This window comes from Pituophis catenifer, unplaced genomic scaffold (genome assembly GCF_029215685.1).
Source record: "Pituophis catenifer annectens isolate HBS135680 unplaced genomic scaffold, rPitCat1.0.hap2 SCAF_16, whole genome shotgun sequence".
Lineage (NCBI taxonomy): Eukaryota > Metazoa > Chordata > Lepidosauria > Squamata > Colubridae > Pituophis > Pituophis catenifer.
This window is the reverse complement of record NW_027256896.1, coordinates 8,538,940-8,558,315: the sequence shown is the minus strand read 5'-3', so window position 1 is coordinate 8,558,315 and position 19,376 is coordinate 8,538,940. Positions and strand designations below refer to the sequence as shown.

General features: G+C 44.6%; 1 protein-coding gene across 1 annotated transcript; it reads right to left on the bottom strand.

The window, feature by feature from the left end:
* Positions 1 to 290: 290 nt before the first annotated feature.
* On the bottom strand, positions 291 to 18,912 carry CUNH16orf89 (chromosome unknown C16orf89 homolog). Its single transcript, XM_070955355.1, is given in 9 exon segments — positions 291 to 355; positions 2,953 to 3,015; positions 4,369 to 4,473; positions 6,180 to 6,315; positions 8,737 to 8,851; positions 10,388 to 10,535; positions 15,015 to 15,164; positions 18,611 to 18,881; positions 18,883 to 18,912. Coding segments are annotated over 9 exon segments (1,083 nt in total).
* Between the last annotated feature and the right edge of the window lie 464 nt (positions 18,913 to 19,376).

The following is a 19,376-nucleotide window of genomic DNA, read 5'->3' as shown; positions in this document are numbered from 1 at the left end:
TTTACATCTAGAAACAGGGGTCTCCAATCTTGGCAACTTTAAGACTTGTGGATTTCAACTCCCAGAATTCCTCAGCCTGGCTGAGGAATTCTGGGAGTTGAAGTCCACAAGTCTTAAAGTTGCCAAGGTTGGAGACCCCAAATCTAGAAGACAACCAGGTGGGGGGAGATATTGGTTCCTTTAAAAAAAAGAAAAGAAACGGATCTTGTTTTCAGATGAAGTCAGACATTTGCTTTAGGAAAGTTGCCCAGAGAAAGCTGGGTTTAGACTGTGATAAAGATGGATCATCATCAGTAGAGGAGGAAGCCCCCAAGGGCTCCAACAGCCACAGCAGTGTTATGGGAAGAGCAGACACCTGCAATGGAAAGAACATACAATCATAGGGCTGGAAAGGACCTCAGAGGTCATCTAGTCCAGAGGTCCGTAACCTTTGAAGCTTGGCAGCCCAGTTGGAGGGGGGGGAGAGAGGGGGGAACCAGGCTGTGCAAGCCAAGAGCTGGCACACATGCTGTTCTGACCTAGGCTTCCTTAGAAATCATAAAGCACAATCTTAGTCCCAGCAAACCTCTTTTATTCAGACGGCTGTGAATTATTGTCATTTCCCAGTCCGAAAGGCTTCTCAAACAGTCTTTCAGGGGAATGTTTATAAACACCCACCTTATCTCCCTTGGAATGCTGCCAGAGAACTAATTGCCACACGCTGGGCAAGGCCAAACTTAGCACAGAGTCAAACAAAACTTTTCCAAAGCTTGAACCGGCCAGATGAACTAAATTGCTTCCTGCAAAAGCTCATGTCCCGTTTGCTCTTCTTTTATGTCTTATGGGAGGGGCCAATCCTCGCCAAGCCTTACTCCCAAGTCGACCCTGTTTTCTTAATTGTTCTTGTCTTCTGGCAGCTCTGCGCATGCGCACACTGGGAACAGGAACCCGCTGTTCTTCTGCCTCGCTGATGTCAGACTCCGGAGGCTCCGGAGGCAGCAAATAACTACCAGATGGCCTTGGCCTTCTCTCTGCCTCTGACTCAGAGCCCTCGTCTGAGCCTTCCCCAGACTCCAGGACTGGCCCACGTTCCTCCCCAACCTCCTCACTGTCCGAATCTGCTGCCAGCTCTGCTGGCCACTGATGGGCCACAAGACATGCATGAAGCTTGACTTGCGCGAGCCGATGCACAGACACATGCAGACCTAGCTCGACTGTAAGTCAGACTGTAGGCGTGTGTTGCACCAGCCCACCGCTCATACGAGCTGAGTTGCACACATGGGTGTGTGTCCTGGCCCGCGGCCCAGTTGTGAATAGGCCTCAGCCCAATAGCGGGCCCCAGTCTGGGCGTTGGAGACCCCTGATCCAGTCTAACCCCCTGCTCAAGGCAGGAGTCCTTATATGATCCTGGACAAATGGCTGTCCAATCTCTTCTTGAAAACCTCCAGTGATGGAGTTCCCACAACTTCTGAAGGAAAGCCATTCCACTGAGTAATTGTTGTCGCTGTTAGGAAATTTCTTCTGGGTTGGATCTCTCTTCCATGATCTTCCACCCGTTGCTTCTTGTCCTGCCCTCAGGTGCTTTGGGGAATAAGTCAATCCCCTCCTCCCTGTGTCAGCCCCTCAAGTATTGGAAGGCAGCTGTCATGTCCTCTCTAATCCTTCTCTTCAATTCGCTAGGCATACCATATTTTTCAGAGTACAAGACGCATCTTCCCCCCTCCCTAAAAGGGGGTGAAAATTTGAGTGTGTCTTATACACCGAATGTAGCCCCACCCACCCACTGGCCCCCACCCTTTGACCTCTGCCTCCCAGCAATTTACCTCCTTGCAGCAAGCAGCAAGAAGAAGCAGCCCATTTCAGCTTCAGCACAGTCTAATTAGCAAAAGTTGATTGTCCGTTGGATCGGTCTCCTGACTCTCAGCTGTTTCAGGCTGCACGGATTGCCATTGCCTATTGCTGCGTGGGCCTCTGCTACTTGCTGCAAGGAGGTAAATTGCTGGAACCAGATTTTTTTTTTCTTGTGCTAATCAAGCTATGGTGAAAACGAAAATGAAAGTAAAGCAGGCTGTTTGCTGTTTGCTGCAACGAGGCAAAATTGCTGGGAGGCAGAGGCAGATTTCTTTTTCTTGTTTTCCTCACCCAAAAAGGTAGGTGCATCTTATACTCTGGAGCATCTTATACTTCAAAAAATACGGTATATAGATGAATCAGAAGGTGAAAGGGTTAGCAAAATGCTAATTCACCCTGGTCCTTGGATATCATCCCTGCTAATGTTAAGTTCCAGCAGAAAGGCATTGGGCCAGAAACCCCAATCTGCTTCCAGCAAGATTCATTGTGAAATTCTTATTAATTTCTTATGCTCTTAGAACATAAAACATGAAACATAGAATAACAGAGTTGGAAGCAGTGGTGAAATCTAAATTTTTTTTACTACCGGTTCTGTGGGTGTGGCTTGGTGGACATGGCAGGGGAAGGATACTGCAAAATCTCCATTCCCTTCCCACTCCTGGGGCCAGCCAGAAGGTGGTATTTGCCAGTTCTCCGAACTGCTCAAAATTTCTACTACTGGTTCTCCAGAACCTGTCAGAACCTGCTGGATTTCAATTCTGGTTGGAAAGGACCTTGAAGGTTTTTTAGTCCCACCTCTGCTCAAGCAGGATACCCAGACAAATGGCTGTCCAATATCTTCTTGAAAGCCTCCAGTGATGGAGCATTTCCAACTTCTGGAAGAAACTCGTTCCACTGATTAATTGGCTTGTCAGGAAATTCCTCCTTAGTTCTAGGTTGCTTCTCTCCTTGATTAGCTTCTATCCGTGGCTTCTTGTCCTGCCTTCGGGTGCTTTGGACAATGCCTCCTCTCTGTGGCAGCCGCTCAAATATTGGAAGACTGCTATCATGTCTCCCCTGGTCCTTCTCTTCACTAGACTAGACAAACCCAATTTCTGTGTCCCAACTAAGGGAGTGTTTTACCTTCAATAATTTTCTCTGATCTCTTAGTCCTTCTTCTCACGTGGCCCCCATCATTGGAAGAAGCTAGTAGATTGAGAGAAGAAATGAATCATTTGCTGAAAAAAGAGACTAGTATTATTTCTTTGGAAATCTAATTCAGTATGCTGCATCAGATTATACCGTTTTCTTGAGTTTGCCTAAATAATTCAATGCTCGAAACATTGGTGTAGGAGATGACCAGGCTGAGCTGGAGGGAGGAGTTAAGTGTGTCATTAGTCTGGAGTCGCTTCATGCCCCTAAGAGATCTAGGCCCCGCTCACCTTGAATTCCGTTGACTCTTATCTACCACCAATTTTGCTTGGATTGTTAGTAGTTCAGATTCTTGTAGGGAGTTTGCAATAAGCCTCGATGGTCATTTGAACTGCCTGGATTTCCTGATTTCCCACGCTTGACAATTGGTGTATTTAGAGCAGAGTTTTTCAAACTTGGCAACTTTATAATGGGCGGATTTCAGTTCCCCAAATTCCATGGGCAGATTTGCTGTTTATTTATGAATTCTGTTCTATAGATCGAGGTTAAACATATGGAATTACAGGCAGTCTTTACTAAACAAGTGGTCGCTCAGTGAAGTTAGGACGTATCTCAAAAGAGGTACTTATAACTTGGACCTGAAGCTCCAAAGTCCATCCCAGTGGTGTGTTTCAAAACTTTTTACTACCAGTTCTGTGGGTGTGGCTTGGTGGGTGTGACATGACTTGGTGAGAGCGTGGCTCGGTGGGTGTGGCATGGGAAGGATACTGTAAAATCTCCATTCCCTCCCCAATCCAGGAGAAGGTTATTGCAAAATCCCCATTTCCTCCTGATCAGCTGGGACTCGGGAGGCAGAGAATAGATGGGGGCGGGGCCAGTCAGAATTTTTACTACCGGTTCTCCGAACTCCTCAAAATTTCCGCTACCGGTTCTCCAGAACTGGTCAGAACCTGCTGAAACCCACCTCTGATCCATCCCCTCCTATTGTCTTTTGCGTATTCAGTAACTGGCTCACATCTAGGGTCATTTGCAATGTCCCAAGTTTTTGCCTAAAACCAGTGTTTACTTCTGGTTTCTGTCATAAAATGCCCATTGCAAACTATGGTTTGCTAAATGCCCATGGTGTTTGCTTAATGACCTCTGCAAAAAAAATAAAATAAAATAAAAGACATAAAATTGGAATGGTCACATGATGGCTGGCTTAATGACTGTCACAACTTCCAACCCCCATTCTGGGCTCAACTATGGTCGTAAGTTGAGGACCACCCGTAAACTTAGCAATGAAAACGTTGAGCTCAGTGGTGGTCATTAAGTAAAGGACTTCATGGGCTCATCCGGACGGTTTTTTTTTTTTTTTTTGGCGAAACTTAAGTCACTGATGGCCCTAAAGTCATGCAATCTACTTACTGTACATCCAGAAACATCCTTTGTCCTTTTTCTGCCAGCTGAGAATGTGGTCGAGCCAGGAAGTCTGGAAGAAATCTGAGAATCCAGCTAGCCCGCAAAACATAACTGTGAGGAAAGAAGAGGCGGGTGGGTTGATGATCTGGTTAGCGCAACGTGAGGATTAAGAGAGGAAAACCAAAAAAAGATGTCGGGGTATGAAGAGTTAATAGCTGTAAGCTGATGAGAGGTTGTAAGCAGAGGCAACCGGAAGCTGATGCAATGGAATGAGGCAGCAGAGTTACTGCCACTTTAAGAAGCTGCCTATATAAGGAAGCCATTAGCGGGCGTTTCCTTCTCTTCATGCATTATCTTCATGTTCTCTCGTCTGTTGTGGTCCGCCAGCAGCCTGCGGAGTTAGCAGCGGAGTCGGACAATGAGGAGGCTGGGGAGGACCATGGGCCAGTCCTGGAGTCTGGGGAAAGCCCGGACGAAGCGGTATATAAATCTAAGGGCTATTGCTATTGCTATTCCAAAGAGAAAATTTAAAAAGCTAAGAAAGAAACACTCCACCAGCCAGCTAAACAGGGATTAATACCAGCAGACAAACAATGAAACATGCAGTAAAATAATCAACCCATTCAAAGAACTACCAAGAAGAAAACACCCGCCCACCCCCAACTCTGATAGGGCAAGCCACTTGGAAATAAATAGTGAACAAATCCCACCCCTTTCCAGCACTGATGATGTTATCTAGTTGGGTAAGAGCCAAGTGGCGCAGTGGACTAAGTGCTGTTAAAGTAGTACTTAAGTTGCCAGCTGCCTGCAATTACTGCAAGTTCAAATCTCACCAGGCTCAAGGTTGACTCAGACTTCCATCCTTTCAAGGTAGGTAAATTGAGGACCCGGATTGTGGGGGCAATAAGCTGACTTTGTATAAAATAGAACACCGCTTAGGGGGGCCCGAAAGCCCTACTAAGCAGGTATATACAAAAGTATGAAGGCTATTGCTTAATGCATTGTAAGCCGCCCTGAGTCTCCAGAGAAGGGCGGCATATAAATCTAACTAATAATTAAGAGCCTTGATAGTACAGGGGTTTAGTGCACCCTGTTATTAACACAGCTGCCTGCAATTTCTGCTGGTTCGAATCTCTCCAAGGCTCAAGGTTGACTCAGCCTTCCATCCTTTCTAAGGTAGGTGAAATGAGGACCCAGTTTGTGGGGGCAATAAGCTGACTTTGTATAAAATATACAAAAGAATGAAGGCTATTGCTTAACGCATTGTAAGCCACCCTGAGTCTCCGGAGAAGGGCGGCATATAAATCAAATTAAAAAAAATAAAAATAAAATAAGAGCCTGGTGGCGCAGCAGACTAATAGCCTGTTATTATCATTCAGCTGCCTGCAATTACTGCTAGTTCGAATCTCCCCAGGCTCAAGGTTGACTCAGCCTTCCATCCTTTCAAAGGTAGGTAAATTGAGGACCCAGTTTGTGGGGGCAATAAGCTGACTTTGTATAAATATACAAAAGGATGAAGGCTATTTGCTTAACGCATTGTAAGCCACCCTGAGTCTCCGGAGAAGGGCGGCATATAAATCAAATTAAAATAAATAAATAAATAATGAAACGTCTGCAAGAAAACAACCAAGCTTGGAGAGCACCAAGGACACCAGTCTTTTTCCTCCTCCTCCCACTCCTCCTCCTTCTCTCCCTCCTCCTCCTCCTCCTCTCCACAAATCCCACTAACAGTGATGATGTTCTCTAGTTGGGCAATGAGACGTCCGCAAGAAAACAGCCGAGCTCGGAGAGCACCAAGGAGCCCACAGATCACTTACTGTTCTCTGTAAAGAGGTCTGCAAAATTGTGGATGAGATTCTTCTTTTCGAGATTGCGATTGGTTTGCATCATCAAATCACACAACATGTTTTCATAGTACCCGGCATTTTGGAAGAGCGAATTAGAGCATGATTTCTAAAGAGGGAAGGGTGAGAATATAAAGAAAAGGGGGATAAAATATTGATCGATCGATTGCTATCTTCATCTTGAAACCCGAATGTTCTGCAATTGATAGAAGAAAATTAACAAAGGATAACACTTTTTTTTATAATGCCTTTAAAGCAGGGGTGAAATCCAGCAGGTTCTGGCGAACCGGTAGCGGAAATTTTGAGTAGTTTGAAAAAACGGCAAATACTACCTCGGGCTGGCCCCAGAGTGGGGTGGGAATGGAGATTTTGCAATATCCTTCCCCTAGGAGCAGGGAGGGAATGGGGATTTTGCAGTATCCTTCCCCCAGGAGTGGGGTGGGAATGGGCATTTTGCAGTACCCTTTCCCCAGGAGTGGGGAGGGAATGAAGATTTTGCAATATCCTTCCCCTAGGAGCAGGGAGGGAATGGGGATTTTGCAGTATCCTTCCCCCAGGAGTGGGGTGGGAATGGGCATTTTGCAGTACCCTTTCCCCAGGAGTGGGGAGGGAATGGAGATTTTGCAATATCCTTCCCCCAGGAGCAGGAAGGGAATGGGGATTTTGCAGTACCCTTCCCCAAGGAGTGGGGAGGGAATGGAAATTTTGCAATATCCTTCCCCCAGGAGCAGGGAGAGAATGGAGATTTTGCAATATCCTTCCCCCAGGAGTGGGGAGGAAATGGGCATTTTGCAGTATCCTTCCCCTAGGATTGGGGTGGGAATGGGCATTTTTCAGTATCCTTCCCCAAGGAGTGGGGTGGGAATGGGCATTTTGCAGTATCCTCCCCCTGCCACGCCCACCAAGCTACACACACAGAACCGGTTAAAAAAAAAAATTGGATTTCACCATGGCTCTAAAGCATGAAAGATCTGACTCAAAATACACATTGCAAATAGGACGACTGCAATAAAATGAGTGCAATTAAAATTCCTTCAGGTGAGGCTTCCACACGTACCGTTTATACCAGGTTTTTTTTGTTGTTGTTGTCAAATTTAGCAACTTTAAGATGTTGGACTCCAGCTCCCGGAATTCCCCAGCCAGTCCACTAAACTCTACACCTCCCCATCTCCCGCCCCCAAAAAATAATCTTTGCCCTTCTGTCCAAGATCCTTGCAAATGGATCAGTGGTGGGATTGAAATTTTTTTACTACCAGTTCTGTGGGCATGGCTTGGTGGGCGTGGCATGGCTTGGTGGGCGTGGCAGGGGAAGGTTACTGCAAAATCCCCTTTTCCTCCTGATCAGCTGGGATTCGGGAGGCAGAGAATAGATGAGGGCGGGGCCAGTCAGAGGTGGTATGTGCCGGTTCTCTGAACTACTCAAAATTTCCGCTACCAGTTCTCCAGAACTGGTCAGAACCTGCTGAATACCGCCTCTGAAATGGATTCAAGATCTCCCAAGCTTTCCTTCCTCTTCATTCTATGATGATCGTTCTAACCACCCTGGCAAAACATGAACTGGACCCACCGCGTGTAAATTGGACATCTACAGTAGAGGTGGGTTTCAGCAGGTTTTGACCAGTTCTGGAGAACCTGTAGCGGAAATTTTGAGTAGTTCAGAGAACCGGTAGTAAAAATTCTGATTGGCCCTGCCCCCATCTATTCTCTGCCTCCCGAGTCCCAGCTGATTGGGAGGAAATGGGGATTTTGCAGTAACCTTCCCCTGGATTGGAGATGGAATGGAGATTTTAGAGTATCCTTCCTCTTCCACGCCCACAAAGCCACGCCCACAAAGCCATGCCATGCCCACAAAGCAACACCCACAGAACCGGTAGTAAAATTTTTTGAACCCAACCACTGGCCCCGCCCCCATCTATTCTCTGCCTCCCGAGTCCCAGCTGATCGGGAGGAAATGAAGATTTTGCAGTATCCTTCCCCTGCCACGCTCACCAAGCCACGCCCACCAAGCCATGCCATGCCCACCAAGCCACGCCCACAGAACTGGTAGTAAAAAAATTTCAATCCCACCACTGATCCATTTGCAAGGATCTTGGACAGAAGGGCAAAGATTTTTTGGGGGGGAGAGATGGGGAGGTGTAGAGTTTAATGGACTGGCTGGGGAATTCTGGAAGTCGGAGTCCAACATATTAAAGTTTCTAAATTTGACCAAAAAAAAACCAAACTGGTATAAACGGTACGTTTGGAAGCCTCACCTGGTCTACAGACATTTCTTTCTTTCTTTCTTTCTTTCTTTATTATTCGAATTTCTATACCGCCCTTCTCCTTTCGGACTCAGGGCGGTGAACAGCCAAAATAAAAACATTTATACATAAATACGATTAAAAATAGATTTAAAATAATTAAATTTGGCCCATAGTTTAAAATTTATCAATTTAAAATCCATATCAAAATTTAAAACCAACCATAAAATCATAAAATCAAGAGAGACCGAACAAACAAACAAACAAACAAATAACAGGCATTTCCTTACCATCCTGGCAAACTGAAAGTAAAAGAGTTGATGGGAAAGCGAATAGCCATCGCAGTGAGTGTTGATCATGAGATCGGTGCAATTGTCTGCAATCTGGCACACATCAGAGTCATCCCTGTTGGAAAGCAAGTTAGATAAGCACTAGCACTATTGTTTCGACTTATATACTGCTTCACAGTGCTTTCCAGCCCTCTCTAAGCGGTTTACTAAGTCATGGCCCTAAACCATTTTAGATAAGTGGCTGTCCAGTCTTTTCTTAAAAACCTCCAGTGATGGAGCACCCACAAATTCTGGAGACAAGTCGTTCCCCTGGTTAATTGTTCTAATTGTCAGGAAATTTCTCCTTAAGTCTAGGTTGCTTCTCTCCTTGATTAGTTTCCCTCCATTGCTTCTGGTCCTGCCTTCAGGTGCTTTGGAGAACAGGTTGACCTCTTTGTGGCAGCCCCTCAAATACTGGAATACTACTATCATGTCACCCCTGGTCCTTCATTTCTCTAGACTAGCCAAACCCAAATCCTGCAACCGTTCTTCATAAGTTTTAGTCTCCAGGCCTTTAATCATCCTAGTTGCGCTGCTCTTTGCACTTTTTCCAAAGTCGCAACATCTTTTCTGTAATGTGATGACCAAAAGTGGGTGCGGTATTCCAGGTGTAGCCTTACTAAGACTTTATTTTATTTATTTATTTTATTTATTTGATTTGTATACCGCCCTACTCCCGAAGGACTCAGGGCGGTGAACAGCCAACAATAAAATACATAAATACACAAAATTTAAAAACCCGATAAAATCAAATTAAACTTTTTGGCCCAGACAAATTAAAATACCCCAATAATTTAAAAACAGATTAAAATTTACATATTTAAAAAGGGAAGAGATCAGGCCAAGCCCGCTTGATGGAATAAAAAGGTCTTCACAGCACGGCGGAAGGAGCGCAGATCCGGGATCCTCCGTATCTCCGGGGGGAGCTCATTCCAGATGGTAGGTGCCCCCACAGAGAAGGCTCTCCCCCTAGGGGCCGCCAGTCGACACTGTTTGGCTGACGGCACCCGGAGGAGTCCCTCTCTATGGGAGAAAAGCGGTACTAACAAGCAATAAGGTAAAGGTTCCCCTCACACATATGTGCTAGTTGTTCCCGACTCCAGGGGGCGGTGCTCATTTCTGTTTCAAAGCCGAAGAGCCAGCACTGTCCGAAGACGTCTCCGTGGTCATGTGGCCGGCATGAATCAACGCCAAAGCCGCACAGAACGCTGTGACCTTCCCACCAAAGGTGGTCCCTATTTTTCTACTTGCATTTTTAGGTGCTTTCGAATTGTTCTGTTGGCAGAAGCTGGGACAAGTAATGGGAGCTCCCCCCATTACGCGGCACTAGGGATTCGAACCGCTGAACTGCCGACCTTTTGATGGACAAGCTCAGTGTCTTAGCCGCTGAGCCACCGCTGTCCCGCTTAGTAATAAGCAATACTAAGCCCCAATTTTGATCACATGACCTTGGGGATTCTGTGATGGTTGCATCTTCAAAGAGTAGTTATAAATCACTTTTTCCAATGCTGTTGTAACTTGGAACAGCTATAAGTGGTTGTAAGTCGAGGACTACCTGTTTTTGTGGGGGAGAAGGCACCCTAGGAAAATCAAAATCAAAGCGAATACCTACTTTGTTTCTAGTAGAATCGAGATGCAAAAATCACTGGTTATTAAATCCAGACAGTTGCCACTTGTTAGGGAGTAAGGTCTAGACTCCTTAATCTTTTTCCATTTCTGAGGGACCTTCCAAAATCCTGGCTTTAAAGCTGGAGCAAAGTCTGAGGGGAAAACACGACAAAGAAAGAAAGATTGCTTAGCCTTTGCTTGTGACTTAGAATCATCCAACCTATCTATCTTCTCAATATGTTGGAATAACGAATCCCATAATTCTATTGACGTCATCACTAAAAGAGTTGGTGGACATTTCCAGATGTTCATTTCCCGACCTGAATGTAAGAGGAAGGTCTTTAGGAAGGTCTTCCTTCCTCTTTTCATGAAAGTTAATCCCAAAGATGCTTTTTCAAAAGGCGACTGGACTTTGTTTTTCCTTGAAGACGTTTTGCTTCTCCCAGAACGGAAGAAGCTTCTTGGATGAGAAGTAAAATGTCTTCAAGGAAAAAATAGAATAGAATAGAATAGAATAGAATAGAATAGAATAGAATAGAATAGAATAGAATAGAATAGAATTCTTTATTGGCCAAGTGTGATTGGACACACAAGGAATTTGTCTTTGGTGCATACGCTTTCAGTGTACATAAGAGAAAAGATACATTCATCAAGAATCATAAGGTACAACACTTAATGATAGTCATAGGGTACAAATAAGCAATCAGGAGACAATATAAATATAAATTGTAAGGATACAAGCAACAAAGTTACAGTCATACAGTCATAAGTGGAAGAAGATGGGTGGTGGGAACGATGAGAAAATTAATAGTAGTGCAGACTTAGTAAATAGTTTGACAGTGTTGTGGGAATTAGTTGTTAAGCAGAGTAATGGTGTTCAGGAAAAAACTGTCCTTGTGTCTAGTTCTTCTGGTGTGCAGTGCTCTATAGCCTTGTTTTGAGAATAGGAGTTGAAACAATTTATGTCCAGGATGTGAGGGGTCTGTAAATATTTTCCCAGCCCTCTTTTTGACTCGTGCAGTTTACAGGTCCTCAATGGAAGGCAGGTTGGTAACCGTTGTTTTTTCTGCAATTCTAACTATCCTCTGAAGTCTGTGTCTGCCTTGTTGGGTTGCAGAGCCAAACCAGACAGTTATGGAGGTGCAGATAACAGACTCAAAAACAAAGAAAATCCAGTTTCCTTTTGAAAAAGCATCTTTGGGACAACCACGACTTGGATGACTTAACAACTGTGGCAAAAAACAGTCGTAGAATTGGGTGCAACTCACTTAACACCTACTTCGCTTAACAATGGAAACTCTGGTCCCAGTTGGGGGTTGTAAGTGGAGGACTAGCTGGAGTAACAACTCACTGAGGCTGAAGTGCATGTTTGAAAGCACTTTTCCCCTAAGAAAAAAAATGGATTTGAACCCAGATCTCTCTGCTTGTAGCCCAACATTTTTAACTACTTCGCCTCTCTCTTTCCATGTTGCCAGCAACTGGTTTTCACAGATCGGGTCACGATTTGCTGGCAAAGCAACTATATTTGCATGCAGAGAGTCCCAGATTTATCTCCCTGTCTTTCAAATTAGATTCCAGAGCAAGGAAGAGCAATTATCGCACTCAGAATAAAATAATCTCCTGCGTTCCTTTGGCAGAAGTGGGTAATTGCCTTCCCAGGGCGATATGTAGTCCCCAAGCTCTCCTTTGTATCTCTCAGAGTCTCTTCTAGCAACAATTGTTGAAAATCATTGCTAGTTTCTGGCTGTTTTGTGCCAAACGCTCCCTAAAGGTATAATACGAGCCATAAAACAAACACATCATTGCTTAAAATAATGAAGAAATCCCCAACATAATGCAAGTAACTTGGAAAATAAGGAGGTGGAGTAGTATCTTGACTCCATCCTAGTATGTATGTATATACCCTGTTTCCCTGAAAATAAGACATCCCCTGATAATAAGCCCAATCGGGCTTTTGAGCACATGCGCTAAAATGAGTCTCCCTTTAAAAATATTTAAATGCAGAGCTGGAAATTAGGTAAGATGGCAAGAGGAGCCCCATCTTGCTCCACGCACCCCAAAATAATAAGACCTCACCGAAAATAAGGCCAACCACTTATTTCGGGTTTCAAAAAAATATAAAGAGGGTCTTATTTTCAGGGAAACACGGATATGTAAGTATGTATGTATGCATGTGATTATGTATTTATTTTCTATCCCATCTTTTATTATTTTTATTAAAAAGGCAGCAAATGTACATAATATTTCTTCCTCTCCCATTTTCCTCGGTACAACAACCCTGTGAGGTGACTTGGGCTGAGGGAGAGGGAATGGCCCAAAGTCACCCAGCTGGCTTTCATGGCTGAAGGTAGGCCTAGAACTCACCATCTCCTGGTGAGTAGTCTAGAGCAGGCGTTCCCAACCTTTTCTATACCTCACACCCCTAGAATGCTTCTGATATATCCTTGTACCCCTTACAAAAGTAAATAATTATATACATATAATTATGCATATACACTATAATTCAGTGGTGAAATCTAAAATTTGTTACTACCGGTTCTGTGGGTGTGGCTTGGTGGGGGATAATGTGATTGGGTGGGCGTGGGCATTTTTTTTAACTTTTAAAACCAATTTTTCCACAACCTCTTTGGCGAAGAGGTTGTAAAAAAATGCTTTCAAAAGGCTCTGACGATCCCAGCTGAGTTGCCTGATCGGCAGAGACTTTTTTTCTTTTAAATGCCTCTGCCGATCAGGCAACTCAGCGTGGATCGTCAGGCATCATCTTGGATCGTCAGCTTGGATTGTCAAACTCAGTTTAACAATCAGGCAACTCAGCTTGGATCGTCAGGCATAAATGCCTCTGACGATCCAAGCTGAGTTGCCTGATCGGCAGAGGCTTTTCAAAAAAGCCTTTGCCAATCAGGCAACTCAGCTTGGATCGTCAGAGGCATTTAAAAGAAAAAAAGCCTCTAATGATCGCGCAGCTCAGCTGGGCATGGGGGGGACAGGGATTTTTGCTACCGGTTCTCCAAACCACCTGCCTCCATCGCTACTGGATCGGGCGATCCGGTCCGAACCGGGAGCATTTCACCCCTGCTATAATTTTGAAACTTCTAAGTCCATGTTTTCACACTCCCTGGACAGGGGTGAAATGTTCTGAAGTCTGCTACTGGTTCGCTTCATGCGCAGTGTGTGCCAAATGCATGCTTCACATCCATGCGCATTGCAGGCGCTACCACACCGCGCTGAAAAAGGAGGATTAAGAAACCTTTTCTGAAAATCTTTTTCCAAAAATCCCAAAAAATCAAATTCTCTCTCACCTTGATGTCACACGCTGTCTCCTTTCCTTTTCTTCCATTGCAGCCGCCCCAGCTTCCTAGCAACTTCTACGGTCACTTTCTCCACTGTCCGGTTTGAGGAGCTTCTTCTAGTCCAGCCAGGGAGTTTGTGATCCCTGTGCTGAACAGTCCGTGCTCCTCTTGTTTGTCATCCCTACAGGACGACTTAGGTCACTTGGGGACAATGGAGATATTGACGGGTCTTCAAGAGACTTCAAAGAACCCGTCGTATCGCCGTGATGCTGGCCATGCCAGCGAGGGGGGGAGAACAGCTGTGCCACGTGATTTAGAGTTGCTGCTTTCTAGTGAATATAAATCACGTGGCACAGCTGATCATTGGAAATACCGGTTCGCCTGAACAGGTAGCATTTTTTTTTACTACCAGTTCACCCAAATCGGTAGCATTTCAACCCTGCCCCTGGAATATCGTCTCACAACCCTGGTTGGGAACCCCTGGCCTAGAGTCACCCAGCTGGCTTTGATGGCTGAGGCAGGACTAGAACTCACTGTCTCCTGTTTTCTAGCCTGGTGTCTTAACCACTAGATCAAACTGGTTCTCTAGTTTGCATCTCTAGCATGCCCGCTGCAAAAAAACCCCCAAAACCCACAAAGCAGGGGTGAAATGCTCCCGGTTCAGACTGGATTGCCCGATCCAGTAGCGATGGCGGCAGGTGGTTCGGAGAACCGGTAGCAAAAATCCCTGCGGCCCCCCCCATGCCCAGCTGAGCTGCGCGATCATCAGAGGCTGTTACTTTTACTTTTAAAAGCATTTTTTCTACAACCCTTTTGGCCGAAAAAATGCCTTTAAAAGTAAAAAAAAAAAGCCTCTGATGATCGCGTGGCTCAGCTGGGATTATCAGAGGCTTTTAAAGCATTTTTTTTCTACAACCTCTTTGGCCAAAGAGGTTGTAGAAAAAAAAAATGCCTTTAAAAGCGTCTGGCGATCCCAGCTGAGTTGCCTGATTGTCAGAGGCTTCTAAAAGCATTTTTTTTCTGCAACCTCTTCAGCCAAAGAAAAAATGTAGAAAAAATGTTTTAAAAGTAAAAAAAAAAAAAAAAAAAAAGTTGGCCACACTCACCCAGTCACATACCCCCATCACCACCAAGCCATGCCCACAGAACCAGTAGTAACAAATTTTAGATTTCACCCCTGCCACAAAGCTATTAATGAATAGCTCTTGGCAATAAAACGTTTTCTTTCCCACACTAATGAAAGAATTCACATCAAACTTCTGTTCCTAGGCAGATGGGAGGGACCTACCTCTCCTAACCACGGTTACCTAATTCTACTGAAATAACAGTTGAATCTTTTACCTTTGTGGGATACCGGATCTTGTCTTTCAATGTTTTGGGCTGCCTCCTCCATGAAGGTCAACAGCTTCTCCCTCATCGCTATGACTCTCTGCCGCTCGATGGTTAATTCCGCCCTGTTTTCCCACAACTCCACTACCATGTTCAAATATCCTAGAGGTTTGCAGAGGGAGAAAGGAAAAAAAAAAAGAGATGGAATTCATACCATATCTCAAAAGTCAAGAGAGACGGAATGACACGGATGTGATGTTGTGCGTTGCCAAGCTTTTCCAATTCATTTTGGTGCGTTTTGAGGGAGGTGGAAATGTAACAATGAGACAAGAAGTGGATTGATTGATTGATTGATTGATTGATTGACTGCCATCATATCACCTTCAATTCCTAGCGACCACAAAGTTTTTCTGCAAGAGGAGGATGGCACTAGAATATTTGGTACAGTAGATCTCTGGAAGAAGCTAGTTATGAAACAAATGTTATAACATTAATGCAACCTCCATCTGAAATGAGTTTGCATTTCTGTCACTCCAAGACAACTGAAGTTCTTGACTCCCTCCCATCATAAATTTCCCAAAACAGCCATTTCTAGATTATTTACTTGTTTATTTAGCATATGGCATCAGTGGTTTTGCAACCACTGATATACAACCATTAATAAAACACATTTTGCATTCAAACACAACTGTGTGTAAGCAGAGCATCAACAGATATATGTATCAGGGATGAAATGCTACCAGTTCGAACCGGTTCAGGCAAACCGGTAGTAAAAAATGCTACCGATTCGCCCGAACTGGTATTTTCAACGATCAGCTGGGCGAAGATCAGCTGTGACGCGTGATTTATATTAGCTAGAATCATCGGATTTCCTGCTTTCTAGCTAATCTAAATCGTGTGGCAGAGTGGATTCCCCCCTCGTTGTTCTACTTACCTTTGCAGACTCAAAAGGCTTTAAAATGTTCCTTTTTTAGCGCTGTGTGGGTGCACCTCAGGTGTGCATGCTCGGTAACAAACTCACAGAACCGGTAGCAGACTTCAGAGGATTTCACCACTGATATGTATGTGTGTAAAATATGTGGACAGTACAATATATAAGATAAAACCTTAAATTGAGGGAAAAACCATGATAAAATCCCCATTTATTTAATTTTATTTAGCGTCTGGCATCTACAGAGGCCATGCAATGATTGATATGCAAATTTAGTTTAAATAACGGAACTCGATATTGCATCCCTCAAGGTCAAAAATGGCAGAGGCAGCAATTAGTTCTTTTAAGAAAATGACTGAGAAAAGGTATTTTAAATCACCATAATATGGCATCATATAGTAGGATAGATGTTATAATTCGGTATCTAAGGAAGCTGACCATCTAACTGCTTCTGTAAGGGCTAATTTCTAGATTTCTACATCACCCATCTGCACTAATGGTATCTTCCTGTTTTGGAAAACATCGCAAGGATTGTGGAGGAAACTCAACACCACAATACACTACCAATGCTATTTAGTAGTACTGTAGTAAATACTTGGGGACGTGGTGGCTCAGTGGCTAAGACGCTGAGCTTGTCGATCAAAAGGTCGGCAGTTCAGCGGTTCAAATCCCTAGTGCTGCATTAAACGGGGTGAGCTCCCGTGACTTGTCCCAGCTTCTGCCAACCTAGCAATTCGAAAGTACATAAAAAAATGCAAGTAGAAAAATAGGGACCACCTTTGGTGGGAAGGGAACAGCGTTCCGTGCGCCTTTGGTATTGAGTCATGCCGGCCACATGAGCATGGAGACGTCTTCGGACAGCGCTGGCTCTTCGGCTTTGAAACGGAGATGAGCACTGCCCCTTAGAGTTGGGAACAACGAGCACATATGTGCGAGGGAAACCTTTACCTTTTGAGTTAGTACTTGGATGAGAATTCTTAGGGCTGGACTGGAAGTCATAAAACTGTCTTGTAAGAGGGCAGGAACAAACTTTCCTGTGGTTGGTTTGACAGGGATGTACCCATGAGTCATTGGAATCTAGCTTGATTTGAGGGTGTTTTCCATTTTAAGTTTTTAAAAGCTCAGACTCTTTATTAGTCATTATTAGTTAGACAACATCAGGACAGATCTGACTCCTGACCTGTTGTTCTGCCCTGCCTGTCTCTACCAATAACATCCAATTTCCATGCTTTCCTTGATCATACCCAAGGGTGAAAGCTACTTACCTACCTTACCGGTTCGGAAGTGCATGCGCCGTGCACGAGAGAGAGCGAAAAACCTTCTGCGCAGAAGGTAAACAAACATTACTTCCTGGGTAAAACTAGCTGGTCGGGAATTGCTACCTGATCGCTGAACCACAGGGAAAAATTGTTACCGGATCGGGCAATCCGGTCCGATCCGGGAGCATTTCACCCCTGATCACAGCCATGTTCCTCTTCTACTGCCATCCCTTCTTCTTTGTCCTGTCAACAGAGTCGTTCTTTGTAGTCTTTCATCCACCTGTAGGACATCTTCAAAACATGGGGAAGTTTCTGCCTGTCGCCCAACCAACCTTCTTACTTCCAATAACCATCTTCAAATCAATTGTTTCATGGCGTCTGCCTCCTTCCCTTCCCTCTTTCTCATTCTCCAGCTTTCAAAGATTGTGTCTTAATCCTCGTGATTTTTGTCATCTACCGAATTTATTCATCACTCATCACTTTATCCCGCTCGTCACTGTGTTCCTCTTTTCAGTTAATCTCCTTATTTCTCCATCACAATTTCCCACTTTATGTGTTCCTCAGGGCCAATATTCACTTACCTTCGCTACCGGTTCGCAAATGTGAGTGCCATACGCATACAGGAACGTCCGTGCATGCACAGAGCATCAAAATGGGACGTGATGACGTCCGGGTAGGTGGGCAGAGCTTCCCACCACCACTTCTACCGGTTTGCCCAAACCGGATATAGCCGGTTGAATACCACCACTGGTGTTCCTCAGCCCAAGGACACAACAAACCCATCTTCCCTTAACAGAATAACAAGAGTTGTGAAGGAACCTTGGAGGTCTTCTAGTCCCACCCCCTGCTCAAGAAGGAGACCCTATACCAGTGATGGCGAACCTTTTCAGCACCGAGTGCCCAAACCGGAATGCACATGCATGTTCATGCATGTGCGTGCCCTGGTGTGCCAGAAACCCAAAGACCAGCTGGCGAGTGTGTATGATCTTTGGCCGTTTTGGGGGCTGTTTTCAGGCCATTGTTGGGTCGTTTCTGGCCAAAAAAACAGCCTGAAAATGGCCTGAAAACAGCGCAAAAAGCTGCCTGAAAACTGGCTGAAAAAGTGCCTGAAAATGGTCCAGGAAACGGCCTTCTTTTCAGCTGTTTTTCAGGCCGTTTTCCAGCACTCCAGCGCCCGCAAAGAGCAGCTGGCGATGCTGCGTGTGCCTACAGAGAGGACTCCGACTGCCACCTCTGGCACGCGTGGCATAGGTCTGCCATCACACTCCTATACCATTTCAGACAAATCGTTATCCGATCCATTTCTTAAATACCTCCAGTGTTGGAGCACCCACAAATTCGGGGAACAATTCATTCCCTTCTTTGCAGTCAACTTTAAGCCTACTACCAACCACCACAGCAGTGGGTAAAAGTGGTACCTTCCAAGACATTGAATCCCAATAGTGCATCTATGTTAATGTTGTCGTGGTTTTCAGCCAGGAACATAACTGCCTTCTCCATGGCGGAAATGATAGCATCCCTTCTATCTTCTTGACAAGAGGAGGGTTGCAGGTTCACGAGACAAATCAACAGCAAAAATACTAAATTCAGCATTTTTTGCATCGGGTCAGGAGAAAGCAACAGAGGCTTTTGATAAGGCTCTGTGAAAAACCTCCAGAAACCTCTCTTTGTTTTCCTTAAAGGTAGGATTTATATAGGTAGGATTTGTTTACACAAGCATCCACGTCAGAGCCAAGGAGCTCTGATTGACAGCTAAGCTCTCACTTCTTTACAAGGAGCCACTGAAATTCTTCCAGGGGCCAAATTATATTTTTGTGGATGGATGTGAGTTGCTCCAAAATCGTTTGGGAGTTGAGTGGCACACAAGTTCCAGTCCAGGAAATAAAATCTTGTTTTTGTCTGAATGTTATGAAATGTCTTTTAAAAAAAGAAGAAAAACACTGGAAAAAACTAATACAAAGTAAAGGAGGGGAAAAAGGGAAAAAAAGAAGCAACAAAAGGTACACAAAGAAAAGATAAATAGAAGTTTCCAATTTCTTTGCAGCAAATATAAGTGTGGTTACACAATTATCTCTTTAGGAAAAAAAAACTTTCTTTTATTACCTAATATTTTCTAACAGCACAAATCATATCCCTTTTTTTCTGCTTCATGCAAAATGTCCCTGAGGATTTTCCAGCCAGCAG